Source organism: Rhineura floridana, chromosome 1 (assembly GCF_030035675.1).
Source record: "Rhineura floridana isolate rRhiFlo1 chromosome 1, rRhiFlo1.hap2, whole genome shotgun sequence".
Lineage (NCBI taxonomy): Eukaryota > Metazoa > Chordata > Lepidosauria > Squamata > Rhineuridae > Rhineura > Rhineura floridana.
Genome location: NC_084480.1, coordinates 97,384,158 through 97,407,166, shown reverse-complemented (window position 1 = coordinate 97,407,166; position 23,009 = coordinate 97,384,158). Strand labels below are relative to the sequence as shown.

Genomic DNA, 23,009 nt, shown 5'->3' with positions numbered 1-23,009 from the left:
CCACCACTACCACAACATCAAAAAAACATTAAAAATACAGTAAAACAAAGATCAATTGTGAAAAAAACATGTTCTTAATTGCCTACATAAGCGTGGTGGAACAGAAAGGTTTTCTGCAGGTGTTTGAAAGTTAAAACAGAAGGTGCCTGCTGAAACTCTGTCAGCAGAGCATTCCAGAGAACTGGGCCAATGACACTAAAAGCTTGATTTCATGTTGATGTTAAAAGAGCCTCGCCAACTTGGGGGACAACCAAAGCCGCTCCTGCAGATGATCTCAGTAACTGAGGTGGGATAAAAAGGTTCAGGTGGTCCATATGACCTCAGTTGTTCAGGGCTTAGTAAATTAATACAAGGACTTTGAACCTGGCTCAGTAGCAGATGGGCAGTCAGTACAGATGTTTTTAAAATGGTGTCACATGCTGTTTGCCATGTGCTCCCATCAGTATTCTGGCCACTGCATTTTGCATCAGCTAACCAGGGCCAAGGACAGCTCCACATAGAGTGCATTACAGTAATCCAGCCTCGTTACCAATGCATGGACTACAGAGGTCAGGCTACCCCTGTCTAGGAAAGGCCATAGCTAATGAACCAGACAAAACTGGTAAAAGGCACTCCTAGACATAGAGGATACTTGGGCCTCTAGTGACAAAGATGAATCCAGGAGTACCCCTAGGCTACATACAGACTTGCTCCTTCAGAGGGAGCATGACCCCGCTCAGAACAGATAACCTGCCTATCTCCTGGACATGGAAACCACCTGCCCAAAGAGCCTCTGTCTTCCCAGGATTCAAGCACAGTTTACTGGCCCTCATCCAGTCCACTACAGAATTCAGACACCAAACCAGAGAGTTTGCGAGAAAGTTTTACAGAGAGTTCAGTCTCCTGATTCAGATGTTATGGAGAAACAGAGTTGTGTGTCATCAACATATTGCTGACACCTTGCTCCAAAACTCCTAATGACTGCTCCCAATGGCTTCATAGAGATGTTGAATAGCACTTCGGAGAGAATAGTACCCTGCAGAACCCCGTAGCACAAGTGCCAGGGGGCTTAGGAACACTCACCCAGTGTTACTCTCTGGATGTGACCCTAAAGGTAAGAGCGGAATCACCGTAATACAGTCCTTCCAATACCCATCCCACTGAGTTGGTCCAGGAGGATACCATGGTCAATGGTATCAAATGTCTCTGAGAGACTGAGCACAAGTAACAGGGTCACACTCCCCCTGTCTCTCTCACAATAAAGGTCATCCATCAGGGTGACCAAGGATGATTCTGTTCCAAAACCAGGTCTGAATCCAGATTGTGATGGATCTAGATAATCAGTCTCATCCAGGAATACCTGCAATTGCTGTACAACCACCTCCACCACCTTTTCTAAGAAAGGGGTGTGGGTTACTGGCCTATAGTTGTTACTCTCCATTTGGTCCAGTGTGGGCTTTTGAAGTAGTGGATGCACCACCACCTCTTTAAGGGCAGTGGGTACCACACCATCACACAAAGATGTGTTTACTACACCTGTGACCCATTCGGTCACCCCACTCCAGCTAGCTTTAATAAGCCAGGGTGGACAAGGATCTAATGAGCAGGTGGTTGGGCACATCACTGAAAGCATCTTGTTCACATCACCAGGCTGCATTAACTGGAATTGATCCCACAACACTGGGTTTGACGTTGCATTGGACACCTCGGCTGGCACTACCACAACAGTAGAGTCTAAATCACTGCAGAGCCAAGTGACTTTGTCATCAAATTGCTTAGCCAGCCAGTTACAGCTGGACACCATGTGCTCCAGAGATCCATCACCCTGGTCAGGAGTGACCAATCTCCAGACCACATGGAACAACTCAAGCGGACGGTTCCTTGAGTAGGATCTGCTGCCTCTACCGCCATGTGGTAGGCCTGATTGTGAGCTTGAACACATGCTCAGTCTGCTCCAGAGTGAGATCTATGCCACTTATGTTCTAGCTCTCACCTGGTCCATTTCATTGGCTGCACCTCCTCAGTATACAAAGCAACAAAGTGGGCTCCACGGCACCAGAGAGGGTCCGCAGAGCAATCATGTCAATGGCCTTACAAGTCTCACCATTCCATAGTGAGACTAGGGGCTCAACAAGATCACCTGCTCTATCCACTGGAAAATTCCCCAGAGAGTTCAGGAATCTATCAGATTCTGTTAGTCTCCGGGGGTGGACCATCCTAACTGGTCCCTCACCCCTGCAGGGTGAATTACCACTGCAAGACCAAACCTCACTAGGAAGTGGTCTGACCATGACAATGGGGTGATAACCATCCCACCAATGTCCAGACCACCACCCCTCCCACATGGTGCAAAGAAAAGATCAAGGGTATGCCCTGCTCTGTGTTTTGGACCAATGACTATTTGAGACAGGCCCATAATTGCCATGGAGGCCCTGAACTCCAGAGCTGGACTTGAGGCAGCCTCAACATGGATGTTGAAGTCACCCAAAACCACCATTCTGGGTTCCTCCAACACCACACCCAAGACAACCTCAGCCAGCTTGGTCAGGGAGGCGGTTGAGCAAGATGGGTGGTACACCAACAGCATCCCTAATCTGTCTCTTTGGCCCAACATCAGATGCAGGCCCTCCAGTCCCGCTCCAAGAGAGAGGGGTTTCCTGGTGATAGGGAGTCAACTCCTATAGACTACAGCAACACCTCCCCCCCGTCCCTCCAGTCTGGGCTGATGTTGTACTGAGTACCCAGGTGGGCAGATCTCAGTCAGATCTGGGCCGCCTAGCTCCCCCACCCAAGTCAGTAATACACGCCACATCGGCCCATTTATCCATGATCAAATCATTGATCAGCATGGTTTTATTACGGACCAACCTGGGGTTCAACAGTAGAACCACCAGACTGTTGGGGACAATGGTAAAGCATCCATTACTATCAAATGTAGGGAAGACTCCAGAGAGGGCTATCAGGTGCAAGCACCTATCATCACCCCACCAACATCTCCTCCTACCATGCCTACCCCTCCCCTCAGTCACTGAGATAGATTCCGCAACAGTCCCCTCCTCCAGTATTCTCCCTCCAAGACACATTGTATATGTAGAAACACACTGCTAGAATTAAATATATATATATACCAGGCTATGCAGGCATCAATACACAACAATTAGACAATACAGTAAGCCCTAGATATACCCACCCTCCAGCAAAGGGAACAAAACAAATATGCAGGCATCCCACACCACCTCTTACCTATGGCATACACAATTGTTTCTATACCCACCTCCCACTCAGGGGTTTTGAACTCTCTGGGACACAACAGTCTCTCACATTAAGCATTCCAAAAAAGTAAGACCAATATGCATCATGCAATTCAGCCTCTCACACACCCAGTTGCATGTTGCAAACAATAACAAAAGAACAAAATACTCACAGGTGGGGAAAGAAAGCAAAATAAAACAGGAAACCAAAATGGGATGGTACCCTTGCTTTTGTTCTAACCCTGAAGTGATGACCCCAAAGGGATGATCCTCTTTGGTGTCACTCCTTCAGGGTCGAACCACCATGGAGTTGGTTCGCTGGACAGAGGCCTGTCATGTGGGATGAGGCTCTCTATATAGCTCTGAGGCTGATAGCAGTTAAACTGACAGCACCTGCAGAGTCCTCAAATCCTGTTGTTCTCCGTTGCTGGGCTGTGCGGCCTGACGATAAGAGGCTTGCCAGATGATGGATGGCAACTGCTGGCAGGTAAAAGGCTGGCAGGAGGATGAGGGGGCAGATGTAGTTGCATGGAGGTGTTTAAGGCCTCTCCTGTCTCTCTCTTTCCCTCCTGTTCACCTTTACCATGCATCCCCCCCCCAACGCTTGGCTTTACTGACATCCTGAGTTATCCTGCCAGAAAGCAGATTCATGGAAGGAAGTCTAATTCAGAAGAGGCTCCTGCTAGAGGAAAGGGTTGGGATGTTATTTTTGTCAATTTCCACTGCAGCCCTAACACTACTTCTCATGCTGTTATGGATGGTGCTGCAACAGTGGGAAAGTCAGGGAACATACGGAGAAACTCAATGAAATTTGCCTTCCCCCTTTCTAAGTAGGAACTTACGATCCAAGCTTGCAAAAGTTAAAAGGGAGAAAATGTTGCTTTATGCATCTGAGAGTTATAAGAAAATTAACCTTCTTTTCTCTAGGATTCCCTCTGCCCCAAAGGCTTGTGTAATCTAAAAACAGCTGAAATCCAAAATATCCTACGTACTGACCATGTACAATCCAACTTCATTAAGATTAATAGGAGTTTTGCTACCAATCTGAATGAGAGTTACATTATAGCTACGTATGGTTTATAGTTCCAATAGTAACATTTACTTTGTGTCAGAGGAGGGTATACTGATTCTCCAGCTAGTTCCTTTAATTTCTTCTTTAATTCTCGGCTCGTTTTTTTATAGAAGAACAAGTCTCTTTCCAGTTGTTGGACTTTAGCTTCATATGTCTTAAGAGTTTCTGCAATACTTTCCCCATCTTGTTCTAGAAAGAGAGATCTAAATTTAGATTCAACCTTCATTATAGCATGAACAGAGTTGTAGATAGTGTATTCTGCATCTTATTTATGATTGGTCTCAAAAGTGTAAATGTTAAGTGCTATGTTTAAATGTATAAGTACAAGAAACATGTTCTGGTAGAAGTACAGCAGAAAGGTAGGCACTGTCCTTATAGATCAAAATAGAGATAAGTTGGGGGACGAGGGAACAGAGAGATGGAGGTCGGGGAGAGAAATCCACTGAAGCTGTAAGGATGAGAGAAACATATCTTAAATCATAACAGACTACTAATGTTTCAACTCTTAAGTTTAAAAGATGACTTATTTGAATAATAGGGAAATATTAAGCAAATGTGAAGATATGAATTCTTATAGAATGGACCATTGGTCTCTCCTGAAGGGTGGTTTTCCCAGGTATCATGCCATCACGTGGGTTATAGTGCCATCTAGCGTCCGAAGGCAAGAATGTACTAAAGTAAAGACCTGTGGCAAGCATGCCCCTCCGACTCCAGTTCATTCGCAACGAGTCCAAAGTGAGATATCTGAGAAGATGCAACGGCCAACAGGCCTACCAACAAGGAAGATACAAATACTGGCCCAGTAGGGCAAAATTACATTCATTCCTAACAGATGTAGAGGTCCTGACTTAATTCTATAAACTAAAACAAGACAACTTTGAACAGTAACCAGTTAGGAGGTGGTACCCACACCCAGGTACCCACCAACCAGGAGGGCCGTGATGGCATGATACCTGGGAAAACCACCCTTCAGGTGAGACTAATGGTCCATTTTCCCCAGGTAGCATGCCATCACATGGGATGTACTAAAGCAGCCCAACAGGGAGGGACCACCCACTGTTTACTCATGAGAAAGGACCTGTTTACTCATGAGAAAGGTGCGTTGGTTGCTTAAGAGGCCGTAGTGGCAGCTGACTTGGTGGAATGTGCAGTTATCTTACTAGGCACTGGGAGCTTAAGCGACTCATACACCAGTGCAATGCAGGTGCACAACCAACAAGATAAAGTGGATTTAGAGACCTTTTCCCCCACAGTCCTTGGGTGAAAGGATACAAATAATGATTCCGTTAATCTTATATCCTGGGTTTGAGACAGGTAGATCTTGAGGGCCCTCTGGACATCTAGTGAGTGCCAGGCCTTCTCCAATGGATGGACAGGCTTCAGACAGAAGGAAGGAAGGAAGAACAATGTCCTGGTTACAGTGGAAAGCTGATCTGATCTTGGGATGAAATGATGGATCTGGGCGAAACACCACTGAGTCCTTATGGAAGATGCAGAGATGGCAGGCCAATGACAATGCTCCCAGCTCTGAAACTCTTCTCGCAGAGGTGATCACCACCAGAAACAGGACCTTGAAGGATAACAGTTGCAAAGGCACTGACCCAAGAGGTTCAAAGGGAGGACGCTGCAGGGCTTGCAGAACCTTTGGTAAACTCCAGGAAGGGAAATGGTGGCATACCGCCGGAGAAAGGAGGGCAGCTCCTTCAAAAAACATCTGATGAGTGGGTGTGAACCCATGGGAATGGCAGAAGAGGAGACGAAGAGGATTTACGAGATAGTGGAAGCGTGACAACACAAGGTGTTAGCTTGCAGTCCCATTTTCAGGCCCCTATATAGGAACTGCAAAACTTGTTGTACAGTAGCTTGAGAGGGATGGCAGCCTTGTAATGTACACCACTTGGAAAAAGTGAGCCAAGTACTCGGATAGGTGTGATTCGTCGACGGCCTTCTAGATGCCAGAATTGTATCAATAACCCTGAGATACACCTGTGCTAATCAACTGCCTCCGTTCAAACGCCAAGCCATCAGAGTCAGCCAGTCGGGATCCGGGTGCCAGATCGGTCCCTGTGAAAGAAGATCTGGCCTGATTGGCAACCTCCAAGGATCTGATAGTAAGAGCAGGTCAAAGAACCAAGGGTGGTGAAGCCAGTACGGGGCTAGCAGGACCAGTTGAGCCTTTTTGCGTCGCAATTTTCTCAGTGTCCTGCCCAGGAGAGGTATTGCAGGAAAGGCGTACAGAAGACCGTCTGGCCACAGTGTTGCCTGGGAGAGATGACTAAAACGCGCCTCCCCCGCAAACTGCAGCCAGGAGCGAAGGGAAGGAAGCTGCCAATCGTACAAGGCGTCTCAGTGCTTCGCGGTGAGATTAGAGGCAGCGCCGCATAAAGAACACCGCTCCAGGCATGCCTGAGGAGCAGGCCCAGGGAGCTGGCGCCATGAGCTCTGAGTGGCCGCAGTAGCGGGCCATGGCAGCAACGGAGGATCAGAGGGAGCTGCAACCGAGCACAAGGGGAGCTGAAGCAGTGCCACGTGAAGCGGACTTCAAGTCAGTATCTGCCGAGTCAAGGCATCCTGTGGGCTCACCACAGTACATTCTTGCCTTTGGACGCTAGATGGCGCTATAACCCACGTGATGGCATGCTACCAGGGGAAAACAGGGCTGAGGGAACTGTGGCCCTTCAGATGTTGATAGACTACAATTCCCATAATCCTTGACCATTGGCCATGCTGGCTGGGGCTCCTGGGAGTAGGAGTCCAACAACATCTGATCACTTGCTCACTAGGCCTGTTATACAACATAATGAAATGACATTAGCAACTGATCAAAATATGTTTACTCTCAACTCTTTTGCTTATTAAATCCTGTTTTAGATCTTAAAATAAAAACTAATGCCAACTGGTTCAGACCTGTGTGAACCGAGTTACCTGAATCAGGGCAGTAATTTGTGGGGATGGGTATGAGCCTTTATATTCTTAGGTGATTGGCAAGCGAGTGGAAATATGAAATACTTGAAGTGAAAGTTTGTATTTTATATTGCTATAAAATATACAATTTTACATATCATATGAACATTTCAGATGGAATGATACTTTTAGTAGTGACTACACATAATTTCAACATTAAGATAATCAGAAGAGTACTGCTGGATTAGACTAACATCTTGTTTCCCACCAGATACCATTATGAAGTCATCCAAGTCAAAATACCTTTGCAATGAAGTAATATTAATTGCATCTTTTGCTCATGTTCTTTCTGTTGGAGGGTCAGGCGCCTGTCACACTGAAGCATGAGATGTTCAAGTGCCAATTCCAGTTCCCGTACTATGTTTTCTTGTTCCAGTACCCTCATTCCCAGTTCTTCAGCCTGCAATTGCAATTTACGCTCAGTCTCACGAAGACTGACAACCTAAGAAAGAAATAGTATTTTCTTTTCATAAATTGAAGCACCCCAAACCATGGAAAATAGGCAGCCACACTTAAAAATAATGAAATATAGAGGCTATATTTGCAATGAGTTTAAATATAAAAAAGCCAAGCTCTTACTACGCTATCAGAATGGAAAGCTAATATATTAAATCTTTCACAGTTTATTCTGACAAGACATCATATGGCACATACTTGTGTTGAATGTCAATGGAATCACCCAATCTGAAAGCACCAGAAAATACACAGTATCATTTATTAACCCCACCATAGATTTAACAGCTGTCAAAATTACAACAAAATATAACCAGAACCAAAACATCTCAGGCTTTATCTATGGCAAAGATAGAGAATATCCAGCCTCCAGGTCAATCAAGGCCCTCCAGGGGGTCCCATCTAGCCCCTGAGGACATTTTCCCCAAACCATGCCTACCCATTCACATCATTAGTGATGTCAGCTGATTGGCAGGAAGACAGGGTTTAATCCTGTCTTGGCTGTGTGATCCTGCTCCCAGTACAGAACAAGATCACACAGCCAAAGGGGCAGGATTTAATTCCCACTCACTAGTTGAGCAGGGATTAAATTCCTGTGCAAGACGCACACACAAGCTACTTCAAAATGCTTTTGCCAAGGCTTTAAGATAAGATAGCTCCTGCTATCCTGTTTGCTCAGTCCATTCTCTCTCATCTTAAAGCCTTTTCCAAGTCTCCCTGCATTTCTATTTTCATTCTCTTTCCAATTCTCATCCTCCTTTAAGTCCCCAATTGTGGATACTTAAGCGAAACACAAGGGATTTTGGCAGATGAGCACCTGACTCGTCTATCATGTGACATCATGTGATAGACAGGTAGGCAGCCCCACCCATCTGTCACATTTGGCCCACAAGGCAGATCCTTATAAGGATCTGGCCCATGGAGCCAAAAACGTTCTCTACCCCTGATTTACAGCTATGCTATATTTATCTATCTAAGCTATAAGCCCATTGGTTAGTATTCTGTTTTAAGTAAGACTAGCATTGGATATCACCTATAGTTTTAAAGGTAATCTTTTATAATGGGTTGAGGAAACTTTTTTCTGTCAAAGGCCACGTTGCCTCAGGGATAATGTGTCAGGCACTGCAGCCAGTGGTGGGCAGGGCCAAAGCCAAAAAAGGCATTTCTCTTTCTCTCCCACCCCCAACTCAGAGTGGGCTACCAGAACAGGGCAAAATCACTCTTGCTAGAGCTCAGAACTGATCAATTGCAGAGGGCCTTTCCCCCCCTCTTCCTTCCACTGATCCCTCCATATTGGTTTCCCGTAATTTCCCCCTCTCCTGCACTCCTTCTCTTCTGGGCTCCTGCCATCTGCATGGAATTAACCAAGGACTACAGATCCCCAACCCTGTTTTTTAATCTAAATTAAAAGTAGAATTAGTAGATTTGTCTTATGCTGCTTTCACATACAGTGTGTATAATATACATCCTATTTAGAATTAAATATCTGCACAACTTATTCTTACTATCACTAATTAGCATAAGAAATTCTTCAGGAAGCCATTTTGTGACAAAAAAAGAAAATGCAGAATTTTCTCTGTATAAATTCAGACAACAAACCTTATTAAAATATTTTAAAAGAATTGCTCTCAGCTCTGTAGCAGACAAGGAGACCAACTTGCCCATCACATTGGCCTCACTCTGGGTGAGGATTTGAGAGGAGGCTCTGACTGAGTTTTGATGATTTTGGATACTTTCATTCTTGTAAGCAATGGCCGCTTCCAAGGTTTCAATCCCTTCTTCAAGCTGAAATAGAGTATGTTCCTCCTTGCAAGAGAGCAGAGATTAAATCATTACGATTCAGTAGAGGGCTATTGAAGATGAGCTTTTAAATATTCATTATATTATTCAAATGTATTAACATTCAAAATACATTACAAAGATAATGCACATGACTTTGTTTTCTAAAGGTTATATTCTTATATGTAGAAGATTTATATAATTTAAATTACATTAAGTGATAATGGTATCCATTCCTCATGTAGGTTCTCTTCAGTGACAGATTTCTAAAAAGGTAGTATTAAAGTACATCCTGATGCTATGTATGCTTAATTAGAGGTAAGTCTCATTGAGTTGAATTGACCTTACTACAATATGTATGCACTGAGCATAGGTATGCTCAACCTTATTTAGATTTGTATTCTCTCAATGATTTTTCAAACTACGTTCTGAGAAACTCTGGGGTTCCTTGGACGCCTATGAAGTGTACCTCAAGGAGAAGATCAGACATGGTCCACAAGATTCCATGTAAGACAGCTTGTCAATTGCTACTTATCTTTTTCTGCAATGTGCAATTGCAAGGGAGCACTGAATGTGGTCTAGAATGCACTCTCAGTTCATGTTGGGTAAAGGTGTAAGGCCCAAACAGGCTTTGCCAACATCCTGCTAGAATTAAACGTACACCCCAGAACATTACTTCAGTGCCGTTTGAAAGGGTTGCATGCCATCCTGGTCAATATGGTTTTCCGAAAGTTTCCCAAAGATAAAAAGTTTTAAAACCACTATCCTATCTGAACCCTTAAGGTGAGCAACCATCTCATCATTCCAGTGGGTCACATTTCATAGTGGCATGGGAAAAAAAGGATGCAACCCTGAATTATTAATGTCATGACAAGTGAAGACTCTGACAGATATTGAAACAGCTAAGTTAAAATGACACCCAGCATTTCCCCATTCTTCTATGGCCTGACATAATGCCTCTAGATCAAAGAATTTGTCCACCTTTTGATCTATTATATCGAATGCTTTTAGACAGTCTATTCTCCCCACTTACACCATCTCTTCTCAAATGTGGGAACGTCATTTTACAACTCTATACCAGAAGGTTCTTTCGAATAATGTAAATATTCAACTTCTTGATCCCTGTTTGCTCCCTGAATGGCCCCCCGTTACTCACCTTGAAATAAGAGAACTAATAGCTGGGCTTAAAAAAGGGAAAGCTCCAGGCCCAGATAATATTTCTGCTGAGCTCCTATATAATTTCCAAGACTAGTGGGCCCCCTTATTAGCCAACAGCTGTTTACTAGTCTAAATGACTCCGGCCGTTTCCCAAAATCTTGGACGGAAGCAATAGTGATTCCCATTTTTAAAAAAGGGAATAGACAAGACCCTTCTAATTACTGCCCCATCAATTTATTATCAGTAATAGGAAAACTTTATGCTTCCTTCTTGAGAATAAAACTGCAGTCCTGGATAGACGCCCATAATATCCTCGGTATGGAACAAGCAGGTTTTAGAAAAGGATCTTTGACCATAGATCACTGCCTCATTTTACATCATTTGTCGATGAAATACATTAAATACCAGGGTACCGGCTTATATGCAGCCTTTATTGATTTAAGGGCTGCTTTTGATTCTATACCCCGTGACAAACTATGGCATAAATTGTCGTGTACATCCATTGATAAAAGATTACTTTTCCTTATTCATAACCTGCACCAATACACATCCATACAAGTCTGTTGTGCTAAGGACAGGGGCCTAACAAACCCTATCCCAACGTTTACAGGGGTGAGGCAAGGCTGCATTTTAGCCCCCCTTCTTTTTAACCTCTTCATAAATGATCTGAAAGACCATTGTCTCTCTCAGGAGTTTCACATCCCTAAAATTGCTGATGTGCGCTGCCCTCTGCTCCTATATGCCGATGACACTGTACTCTTATCTTTTTCAAAGATTGGCCTCAAACGCATGATAAGAGCTTTCATGTCCTACTGTGCCGAGAACCAACTTTCTATAAATTTGGACAAAACCAAAATTCTTGTCTTCTCCAAACGAAGAAATCTCCCTGTTTGGAAAATTAACGGCTGTCAAATTGACCAAGTTGCCCATTATAAATATCTAGGGATAACCTTTCATTCTTCTATGGGCTGGACTACGCACATAAAAGATGCAATATCGAAAGCAAGATATTCTGTTAAGAACCTACTTCGGTTTTTCTATTATAAAGGAGGTTGTTTTGTTCCAGCAATTCTCAAATTATTCAACTATAAGATCATACCCCAACTTCTGTATGGAGTTCCACTCTGGATCCATTCTATGGATCATACAGTTGAAGCAGTTCTCTCTAGTCTATTACGCCGGTTGCTAGGCGTTCCGAGATGTGTTCCATCAGCGGCACTTAGGCTTGAATGTGGTCTTTCCTCATTGGAATGCCAAGCCTGGCTAATGACGGCCAATTATTGGATAAAAATCTCTTCTAATAATTCGCTGGGCTTTCTCTCTGCATACTGGAAAGACTCTAGTCCTTCCCTCTGGAATACCAAAATTGAACTAAAAATGCTGAAAATGGGCCTAGCTAAAGCACATCTAATTCAATATTCGCCAAGTGATGCTTTAGTCTCAATTCGCTCTCGCTTTAAAGACATGGACTACCAGAGCTCAACCACTAGGGCTGCGAAAATATGCTCCCCCTTACATTTAAAATTACCGTTACAATATGGTAAGATTGCTCCATACTTGCATTTTCTTACTATTCCCAAACTTCGCTTAGCCTTTTCTAAAACAAGATTTAACTGTTTAAATTCTGCAATTCTTGAGGGAAGATTTAATGGAGTTCCATATGATCTCCGCATTTGCCCTTGCGGAACTGATAATATCGAAACTCCCTATCACTGTTTATTTGAATGTGCTTTTTATACTCAGATCAGATATAAATTTCTCAACCCTATATTCTCAATTCCCTATCACCAATCTCCTGATGATATGATTGTTTTTTCTCTCTCTGGTTTAGACAAAGGAATTACTATTCAAGTTGCTAAATTCCTTTACGCCGCCCAATTAATTCGTGCTAACATTTAAATGAGATTGTATGATACTTGCTAATGTACTGTATATCTCTTTTTTATTTTCTTTTAAACTGTTTGTATTGTATAGCCGATATGGGTCTTTGACCGCAAATTAAAGATAGATATATATACTATGGCCTGACAGTGTAGCTGGGAGGCGACAGGGAATACTAACATCTCTCTGAGAATACATCTCTTGTATCCAATTATTTATTATTATTTATATATTAGATGTATATTCCACCCTTTCTCCCAGAAGGAGCCCAGGGCGGTAAACAAAAACACTTTAGCGCATCATAAAAAATTATCCTAGCAACTGTAAAAAATGGGAGAGAGTAAGAAATGTGCAGCCACCATAAATGCTCACTGCTATTGTTCTGGTACAAGATGAACATATAAAACTCTTATTTAGCTCATACTGTGTTATATTAACTTTCTTACTGGGTGGCATACAAGTGTAATATAATAAATAAGGACCCAGATAAATATGGGAGCAGTACAGTGAGCGGAAAGAACAGAAGAGCGAAGATAGAATTGTATCCTATTCTTCTCTTCATTAGTGTTATGGGATAGCAGATACAAGTGGTGCTAAGTCGCAACAGAGCATAGTGATGTCTATATAAGAAGCAGAAGTGATACCTGATCACCAGGGAAATATAACCATTGATTGCCAGGCCATTACGTCTGTGATATGGTTGAATGAGCATGTAGAAGCTTCCCTGATTTCTTCTACACGTGGGAGAAAAGTTCTGTGCACTCAAGCATGGAATTTGCATAGCATGGGAGAGCAGTACACATTATCGCTAGTCCCATACTATCCCAAATAGGTTATAACTGGATGATATAATGGCTGATATCCAACACTGCATGAATGCAATTCCTCTTTTTCTCCTCCCTCCTTTCTATTTAGTATCTCCAAATATTAGCTCTTCAGCAATGATCAATAGAAAAAAAAGCCTTTCAGATCAGTTGCTAACGTGCTTAATGGATCATTTTACTTACTTCTGGTGATAGCACTCTGCCATTCTTCAGTTTCTCATCCACACTATTCCTTCTTTTCAACAGCTGATCTTTTTCCTTTTGTAGAGCCTGAACCTCTTTCAAGATCTTTCCTTGCTCATCAGTGGTGCTGCTCTGAAGCTGCATATTTTTGTCACATAATTCCTGATCCAGTATGCTCAGACGGGTAGATAATTTTAAACTGTCTTTACTGAGGGCCTATAAAGCCAAAATTAAAAATAAAATCCCTTTTAGGATAATGATATTAACCCCTCCCCAAAATAGAACACATACCAACATGCAAACCTTTCCAAGTTCACTGAAGATACAGGGTTCAGAGTTAAGCGCATGTAACAAGGCTGGCTAAAGCTGACTTCCCCACCCCTCCTTCCCACGGCAGCCACACTGAAGTTCAGGGGAACTTTCTAAATGAGGTGGACTGTGCCAGATGTAGGCTGAGGAAGTAACCCCCAAATTGGGCAGAGCCATATTCTGAACAAGAAGAGCACCTGGTTGCAGAAGCTGTCTCTGATCAATTTTCAGAGATTCTCCCTTCCCCTTAGCTCTTATGTCACAGTCCACCTCATTCAGCAGGGTCCTCTGACCTTCAATCGAGCATCTTTGGGGAGCTGCTGTGATTAAGAGTGCTGTGGTTAAGAGCTTCAACTAGCCCTATTATGCACATCTCTGAATCCAGCCCACAGTAACAGTAAACATAAGGACATGCATTATCTGTTTTATTTTATTTATTAGTAGTAGTAGTAGTAGTAGTATTTATTTATTTAATTTGTATCCCGCCCTTCTTCCCAGCAGGAGCCCAGGACGGCAAACAAGGCACTAAAAACACTTTAAAACATGATAAAAACAAATCTTAAAATACATTAAGACAAAACAGCGTTAAATTTTTTAAAAAAACTTTTTAAAGGTTAAAAACATTATTAAAAAAACATATTAGGCAATTCTGACACCTGTTTTTTTCCTATTAAGGATGAAATAGTAAATAAGTTTAATATGCAAAACATTCACAGTACTAAAGAAATATTAAATAATTTTCAGAAAAACTCAAATATTTCTCATGATCCCAAGGAGTCATCCACACCAGAGTTTAATGAAGATTTGAAGCTGCTCTTGTCCAGTTGTTTTTTTGTGTTGTCCACACATCCTTCTCATTCACCTGTCTGTCTGTCTGTCTCTCTCTCTGTGTGTATATATATATATATATGAGAGGGAGGGAGGGAGAAAGATGAGCACACTGGTAAAGAAATGCCTGCATACATGCCCATTTTGAAAAATGGTAATGGAGGGTGCATATGTAGTAAGTGCAGGGAGGGGATACGCACACTCCATGTGGATATGTCCCATCAAGGACTGCCCACTGGTATGCATTAAGAATCAGAGGCAGAAAATTTAAACTTTTTTCAGTGGACACCCTTGCACAGAAGCATACATGAAAAAATCAGATCTGAACCACCCACTGTGTGAGATAACACCCCTAATGTGGACACAGCCCAAGTTCACAAAAAGTGAGAAAAAGAGGTATGTGTATTTTGCTGGAACATCAACCTCTATCTTGACTATAACAGCAGAGTGACAATTACTTCTAATTCTTAGATAGGAGTATGTAGCATTAAAAAAGCAAAGCACCTGGCTGGATCTCAGTTTTTTAATTTCCAAATGGCTCTTCTCTTGCATTAGCGTTTCCTTCTTGGAAATGATAGCTTCTCTTCTCTTTAAATCTTCCTCCAGATTAGCTAACTCTTGACGCTGATGCAAAACCTTCTCTAGCTCTTCATCCAGCCATTTCTTTTTCTCTTCTAATTTCTGCATCAAGGAAGGGGAAAAAAACAGACTACGGTAATCTTGTGTACATTCATAAAAATATTCTCAGCTATATGATCTTCAAGAAGATTATTTTTCCTGTACAAGCACAATTTCAAAAAACAGTATTGACATGCACAGAATAGGCGGAACTAATACCAAACAGTTGTTAGTTCAATGTTTAGGCAATTGAAACCTGACATTTAAGCACCTGATTTCATGAAATCAACTGATAAACTACTCTACAAACTGGGAAATCACTGTTGATGCTCTATTGTGCATTTGTTCAGTCTGTGGTGGAGTATGACTGTCAGGCATATACATCTATTTCAAGATCGCTGTTGTGGAAGGTTGGTGCTACTCAAACAAAGGCGTTAAGAATAATTTGTGGGGCCTTCAGCACCTCTCCATGCAATGTAATGCAGGGAGTGACTGAGGCAGGCTTTTGTAGATCTTACCTTTTGGGACAGAAGGCAAAATTTTAGTTAGAACTTGAGTATAATATCTATGGGGCTTGTTGGAAATTTGCTACTTCTGAGACATTTGTTAGGCTGAGACATGTGGTTAGGGTTCAGGCTTGGCTGAAGTCTAATATAATGCAAGGATTGAGCGTTCCTCGATTGTCTCTTCGCTGGCCTTATGGATGGTTGTGTGTTCTTCCTCAAACTGATCTGAATTGTGATGGAGTTTCCAAAAGTCAGCTTGGGCTGGATACATCCAAAAGCAAGGCAGTGGGGTGTATTTTATCTAAGTGGGATCAATGTGTGCAATCTATACACAGAGATCTCAGGAACCACAGGATGGCTGTGTGGGTGCTGCCTATTGTATTCCAGCATTTCAAGTTCAAAGGGCTTGTTCATTGTCTGACTGGGTCTCAATAATGACTGCTGAAGTGATAACTATTTTGTTGGCATTAGAATAGGTATAGGATATTGGACCTGACCAGGTAGCTGTGTTTTCAAACACCCTTTCAGACCTGGTGGCTATTCAGAATGGAGGTATGGGTTGTAAAAGTAATTTAGTGAATGAGATCTGGGGGCCGAATACTGAATTACAATTTATGGGTATCTTGGTTCAGTTTTGTTGGATTCCAGCTCATGTGGGCATTGCTAGAAACAAGATGGCTGACCAGGTGGGCTAGGAAGGCTTTGGGGCAAAGGAACATTCAGAAGTTAGGAGTTGGGTTACAAGGATGTTGTTGGGTAAGTGGCAAAGGCAGTGGGAGGTGGATTCTACAGGTTGACAGGTATTTTCCTTTTGACCAGTTTTGGAGGATTTTGGAGTGTTTCATCTGAAAGGGTAGCAGTCTATTCAGAGTTCTAACGGGGCAATGCACTCATCCAAGTGGCTCATACAGGGTCAGAAAACTGGATTCTGAGTGTCGCACCTTGTGTGGGGTTGTGGAAACAGTGGATAATGCTATTTGGGATTGCGTGAGATATGCAGAAGATAGTTTCTCCTCTGTAGGTTTAGCGACTTCAGGATTACTAACTTGTTGGTGGGATCAGTCCTTTGAAATAAGAATCTTCGGGGCTCTGTGTTAGATATTCTTTGACTGTTACACCTACAAAGCTTTATGAAATGCTGTGAGATGTGTTAAGATTTTCTGCCAGTAGGTGGCGATAATTGGGCCTTTCCTTGGCCTTGATTCGCCATTAAACTCCAGAAGAAGACAAAAAAGCACTTTGTTGAATCCTGCCTTACAGAATGGTCCGAGATCCAGTGGATGCTCCTGATTTTTGGCCTGTCAGCATTTCACCTAGGGCAACCTTCAAGGGGCTGTATACCACTGGATGCGGCCACCCCAAAAGCTTTCACAGTGGGAGGGTGGGGCAATGTGTTAGTGGAAGAAGATTCAGCTGGTGCTCCTGACTGAAGATAGTGTTGTTGTTTTTTCCTCTCTGCCACCTCCATAGATATTGTATGTAAGCCTTGTGCCTGGCAAGGGAGTGAGCCTTTGACATGAGCTGAAGGGCTCATCCTGTGGCTCTCATACAGTGGGTCTCAGTCAGCACAAGATGCTGTCCAACAAAATGCCAATGGAGTATAAAATAGAGAAGGCCAGCTTGTCATTGGAGAAGAGCCAGCCACCAGGTGACTGCAACAACTTGTGTTTATGGTGACCTTCAGGGCCACCTTGCGTGAGGTTGATATTTGTGCCTGCTACTGTGCTGATGTGTCATTTAATCACAAACTGAGGTTGTAGTTGGGAGTTGATGGAAGCAGTTTTATACCCCCAGGGTGAGAGCCTGCTCTGGTAGAACAATGGGCCTCTCTCAAGTAAGAGATGCAAGAGGAGTATTAGATAGTCCAGTGGGTGTTGGCACGAGAGTTTCAGAGATGAGGAGAGTTTCTTACATGTGCATGCTTGGCAGTGATCCCTTGTATGTGGGTTGTAATAATATTGTGTGAAAGTATGTATGAGTGGATGGCTGATGATGTATTCAGTAGTGAATGATTGCAGGGGTTATGTGGAATGGACGGTGCCTGATATTGGGTGAAGAGTTGTATGAATAATGTGTTATGTTGGCTGGAGTTCTACATTTTGCCACTCTGTAATTAATGCTCTGACTTTATATTGACATTGTGTATGTATTTGGGTTTTGTTTATGTACTTGTTTTTTGTTTTTATGTAAATCATTTGACATAGTTTTTATTGTACTTATAGTTTTTAGACATATTTATATATTTTAACTATTGTAAACCACTTCAAAATCTTCCAATAGTAAGCAGTCTATAAATGGAAATAAAATAAAAGGTGCACACATAGGACACCACCACACTGTCTCCCTTCTCAGCTAATCCATGAAGATAAACTAGGAAGGGGGGGCTTTTACCCTTACTCAAAAGATCAATCTTATGAGCAGGGTGGGGGCAATTTGTATCCCACTTAAAGCACTAACCTACACTTACCCCAGCATTTTCTTTTTTTTTTCTTTCAGCCACTGCTGCCAAAAAACCAGGGAGGTCTTGGGGGGCAGAAGAATTTACCAGGGGCAGATCAAGTCTCTGATCTGGGGGTTACCCACCCCTGTGTTGAAGGATGTTTTTTCACCATTTCCCCCTTTCTTCTGCAGCCTATATACCAATTCCCACACCATCCAGAGCAGATTTTCAGGATAGCGGGCTCCAGGAGAGGTAAGTCAGTAACAACTGCCTCTTCCTCCTTTCCTTTGGTGGAAATGTTACCTATGTAGAGTTCCGTTCATAGGAAGTCTGGATACAATTCAGTAGCTTCAAGTTTTACATCAAACATTTTACATTAGCAAACGGAAGATATAGCCAGTATAACTGTGTGGCTTGCAGAGTAGTCTAAATTTAAGAATAAGAATAAGAATAAATTTTATTTTTAAGTCGCCTATCTGGCCGCGACAACGGCCACTCTAGGCGACGTACATAAAAAGATAAAAGGATAAAAATACAACATTTAACCAGAACAACAGTCGATGAAAATCTAAAACCGCCCATCTGTATAGCTAACCCTAGTCCACTCCAGCAATCCTGTATGCCTGCCTGAATAGCCAGGTCTTTAAGGCTTGGCGGAAGCCTGTCAGGGAGGGGGCATGGCGAAGATCATAAGGCAGGGAGTTCCAGAGGGTGGGAGCCACAATTGAAAATGCCCTCTCTCTGGTCCGCACCAGCCTAGCTGTTCTCACCGGTGGGACCGAGAGAAGGTCTTGCATGGCTGAAACAAAGAGATGCAGGGGATTAAGATGAGGGGTACAGGGGATAGGGATCACTGAAAAATGTAGAGGGAAATTGGGAAGATGGGGAAATGGTGATGAAGCAGGCTACCTCAAAAAGAGACGTTATTCTGCCTGACCAAAAACAGAGAACAAAGAATTATTGAGAATCACATCTCAAGCTTTTTACTAATTGCCCTATCAATTATCCATATGGGTATAACCAGTTATACAGTTAAGCATTTGGTTTATTAAACATCCTAAACAATTAAAACATTTTGATATTTTATATTTTTGTGAAGCATTTGTGAAGCATTTGTGAAGCATTTTTTTCCTTGAGTTGTAAAATTTCTATTAAAACTTTCAGTTAAGAAGATGCAGCCCTCATGCCATCCAGTAGCTCTTATTAAGGGAAAGATGCTTCTGCAACAAAATCAGGCAGCAGCATTTCAACTCACCAGGGTTGCCAATATTACATACCTGCAGCTGCTGAGTGGTTTCAGATGAATGTTTCTTCTTAAATTCAGCAATTTCTTCATCTTTTAGTTTTAGAATCTTCTCCTGATGTTCTGTCTTTTCTTGAAGTTCCTGTAAGTAAAGAAGAATCATTTGCATACATGTTATCTCAGTTCTCAAAATGAAAAATGAAATTTCAGTAACAGAGAATACATTATAGCACTAGAAGTTCTAACTACATAAAGTACATTTTTATTACTTCCATACCCACGGATGGATGGGGGCAAACCTGAGAGATAGTGATTTGCTTAAGACACTTAGTGAATTCAGGGCTGAGGAAAAATTTGAACTACCTGGTTTATAACTGACACTCTTAGTTACAAAACTACACTACCTCACTGTCTTTGATCTTGCATGATATTATGTACTGAGAGAGGAAGGGTGCCAAGGTTTTGTGTCACAGAAGGCTATGAAACTGCTATTACCATTTCATTAAGAAGATAGAAATGAAATCTCTTGCCTTAATCTGCAGTTGCCCCTGCTGAATTTCTGCCTCCAAGCTCTTCTTTTTTTCACTCTCTTCTCGCAATCTTTTCTGTAATTGAGCTTGTTGATTTTTCATGTGACTGACATTCTGTTCCACTTCGGTTACCCGTTTCTCATTCTGGGTGGACAGCGATGCCAGCTTCTTAGTGTCCTGCTGTTTTCTTTGCAAGACCTAAGGCAACATAGCCAGGTTAGTTCATATTGCCCTACTGTGTCGTACTATCATTTTGTTGTTTATAACTGTAAAGTGGACTAATTTACTTTGGGCCATATTCAACTAACTTGTTCTAGCAGAAGCCAGTGCGAGGACTCCCATTAGCACAAAAGGACTTCTCCCTCTTCTCCCCCTGTATGCCCCCACCTTCCCCAAATCTGCTCTGGAGGGTGGGAGAACCCCCAGAGAGAATGCAAGGGGAGAGCACTCTGTCAGGCAAGCAGAAATGCTTGCACTGACAGAACAATCTCCTTCGCACTACACTGCATACAACCCTTTGTTGTACTGTGGGGGGTTTGTCAAGAGCCTCCCTGCATAGTTTAGCAGAAAGACTAGTTGCACAGGATACACTTTGCTTTAAAGAAAAGTAGATAGACAGAATGCAAATAACGTCTTGGAGGGAGGGAGAAGTGATATAAATTTTGGGAGTATAATGTATGAATATAATCAATAAAGGCCATAGTTATTTGCATAGAAGCACAATTTATTAACATGATATTTTCACAAAAGTAGTCTATCCTCGGAAAATCTTTTGTGATTAGATAATACTTTATTGCTGGTTTTAAATAGCACTGACACCTGGGCTATACAAGAAGTGATGTATAGAGTTATCTGGCTAATAAAACAATGTGCACAGTAGATGGGAATATGCTGTATTTCTGGGAAAGAGCCTCACATTTGAAAGAGAATTATGAGGATCCCTGATACAGAAAGTAGTTAGCATAAAAGCTCCCTAGTGAATTCAAACCAGGAGCTTCCTGATCCATAGCTCAGACCTTCAGCCACTATGCTATACCAGCTCTCAAACTTACATTTATTGTGACAGAATAATATCATCATAAAGCTGGTACAGCAGAGTACAAAAGATCCCATGTTCTTTTACCATGTAAGAAAACTGGGAAATCAATTTTGCAGTTACACATACCTGCACTTTTAGCTTTGCTGCATCCATCTTCTTCCTAAATTCTTTTTGTAACCTGGCTTTTTCAGTAATGTCTCTTAGTCCCTTGTTCTCTAGCTCCTGCAATTGCTTCTGTGTTTCAGCTAAATCCATTTTAGCCTGCTCTGCTTCATGTTCAAGTTCTGTTACTTTCAGAGAATACTGTTTACTTACAGATCGGGCATCATTACCTTAAAAATCCACAAATTAAAAGGTGAAACGTCATTTGTGACTTTTGACATTGTAGCAGGTCTCTGCTCAAAAAGAGCCTCTTTGTTTTTAAAAGGTATTTAGATTACTAATTTATTACCAGTTGTTGTTAGCCAATTTTTTAAAAGCTTTTCAACACACACATACATGTATCTCATCAATCTTTCCTCCAAGTTGCTCAGAGCAGTGTACAGGGTTGTATCCTCCCCACCTACTGCTTAATTTTCATAATCGCCCTAGGAGGTAGATTAGACTAAAATGGAATTACTAACCACTAGCTACTAAATAAAGCTTCACAGCAGAATGGATATCTAAACCCCAGACTTGGTTTAACAGATGAATTATTACACCATCTTTGGCTTTGGGCCATCTTTAATTTTTCCTAAGCTGTACAGAAGTAGACCAACTAAAGATTGTATCCAACCAGATTGTATCCTGTTTGCACAGAGTTTTGCAATGGAAGTTTCATGGTCTCTCCTCCCCCTCTGTGCCCCCCAAATCTGTTCTGGAGATTTCCCAACCCTCCAGGGCAAATTTAAGGGGATGAGTGGGGAGGGGAGAGGGAGCAGAAGTTCCATTACACAAACAGTCCTTGTGAAAAGAGGGTGACTTCACTGAATACAAGCCTAAGTTACCTTAATTCATCTCGTACACAAAAGGTATCATTTTGGCCCTGTTCCCACTTATATAAAATGCAACTCAAACTCAGTTACCTGTTTTCACCAGCTCTTTAATAAGTTCTTCCTTCATTCTGATATTAAGTGCAAGCTCACTCATTTTTTGCTTAGCAGCAATAAGCTTTAGTTCAGAATTCTTTAACTTCTGCATATTTAGTATTTGACTCTTCTGGATACATTCAATATCAGCACCTTGAAAAGAAAGAGTAAAGTTTTAATATAAAGCATATTCCAGGTAATTCCCAGAGCTAAAAGACATGTTTAGCTATAACGTTGCTTTGGGACCCCTGGAGCAAAACCAGGTTATACATTTTGTAAGTAAAATAAATTTATAGTTTTGAACAAGAGAGAAGACTTAAAGGCACATATTGAAATTCTACTTAGTTTATGTTATTCATTGGGAAAATGTGCATTAACTTCGATGACTATACATATTTAAATAAAAGTATAGAGAAAATGCATAACATGAACAGGGAATTTTACATATAGCCTGACTGATATAGAAAAAAGTATCAAAGAAGGATTTGAGAATGTGGATAATGTCAAGCAGGTGGTTTGTGCATTGGCTGACCAATGCAGATATGCTGTACTTGGGCCATATGTATGTTCTCAAGGTAATTAACAAAACTGACATAGAAGGCTCTGGATGTGACCTACCTGCATCAAAACAGGTGATACAGCTGTGATGTTCCTATATATTAGTGTATATATGGTAAGTGCTGGTTGTTTAGAGTATACATGGTAAGTAGTGAAAGAGGAGAGGGAGTGAATGGGCAATAGAATGCTTGATGATTGGCTGAATGTTTAAAATGGCTGACAGTATAAATGAAAGGATGACAGGTAAATCTGGGGAATGTGAGGTGGTAAATTGTGGAATCTGGGGGGAGAAAAGAAAGAGTGGATTGCTTGGTGGGGTTTGAGAGA

The 23,009-nt window shown here is 42.0% G+C and overlaps 1 protein-coding gene across 8 annotated transcripts in view; it reads right to left on the bottom strand.

Annotated features, from left to right (window-relative positions):
• Positions 1–23,009, bottom strand: part of KIF27 (kinesin family member 27) — a 49,100-nt gene that overhangs the window by 2,475 nt on the left and 23,616 nt on the right. For all 8 annotated transcript variants that reach the window (XM_061627028.1, XM_061626961.1, XM_061626970.1 and 5 more), the window contains exons 9-17: positions 22,122–22,277; positions 21,184–21,389; positions 20,019–20,216; positions 19,523–19,630; positions 15,186–15,362; positions 13,545–13,760; positions 9,319–9,525; positions 7,510–7,708; positions 4,333–4,491 (exon numbers count right to left, since the gene is read on the bottom strand). In XM_061627028.1, the coding sequence (XP_061483012.1) occupies positions 4,333–4,491; positions 7,510–7,708; positions 9,319–9,525; positions 13,545–13,760; positions 15,186–15,362; positions 19,523–19,630; positions 20,019–20,216; positions 21,184–21,389; positions 22,122–22,277 (1,626 nt within the window). The remainder of the gene's footprint in view (positions 1–4,332; positions 4,492–7,509; positions 7,709–9,318; positions 9,526–13,544; positions 13,761–15,185; positions 15,363–19,522; positions 19,631–20,018; positions 20,217–21,183; positions 21,390–22,121; positions 22,278–23,009) is intronic.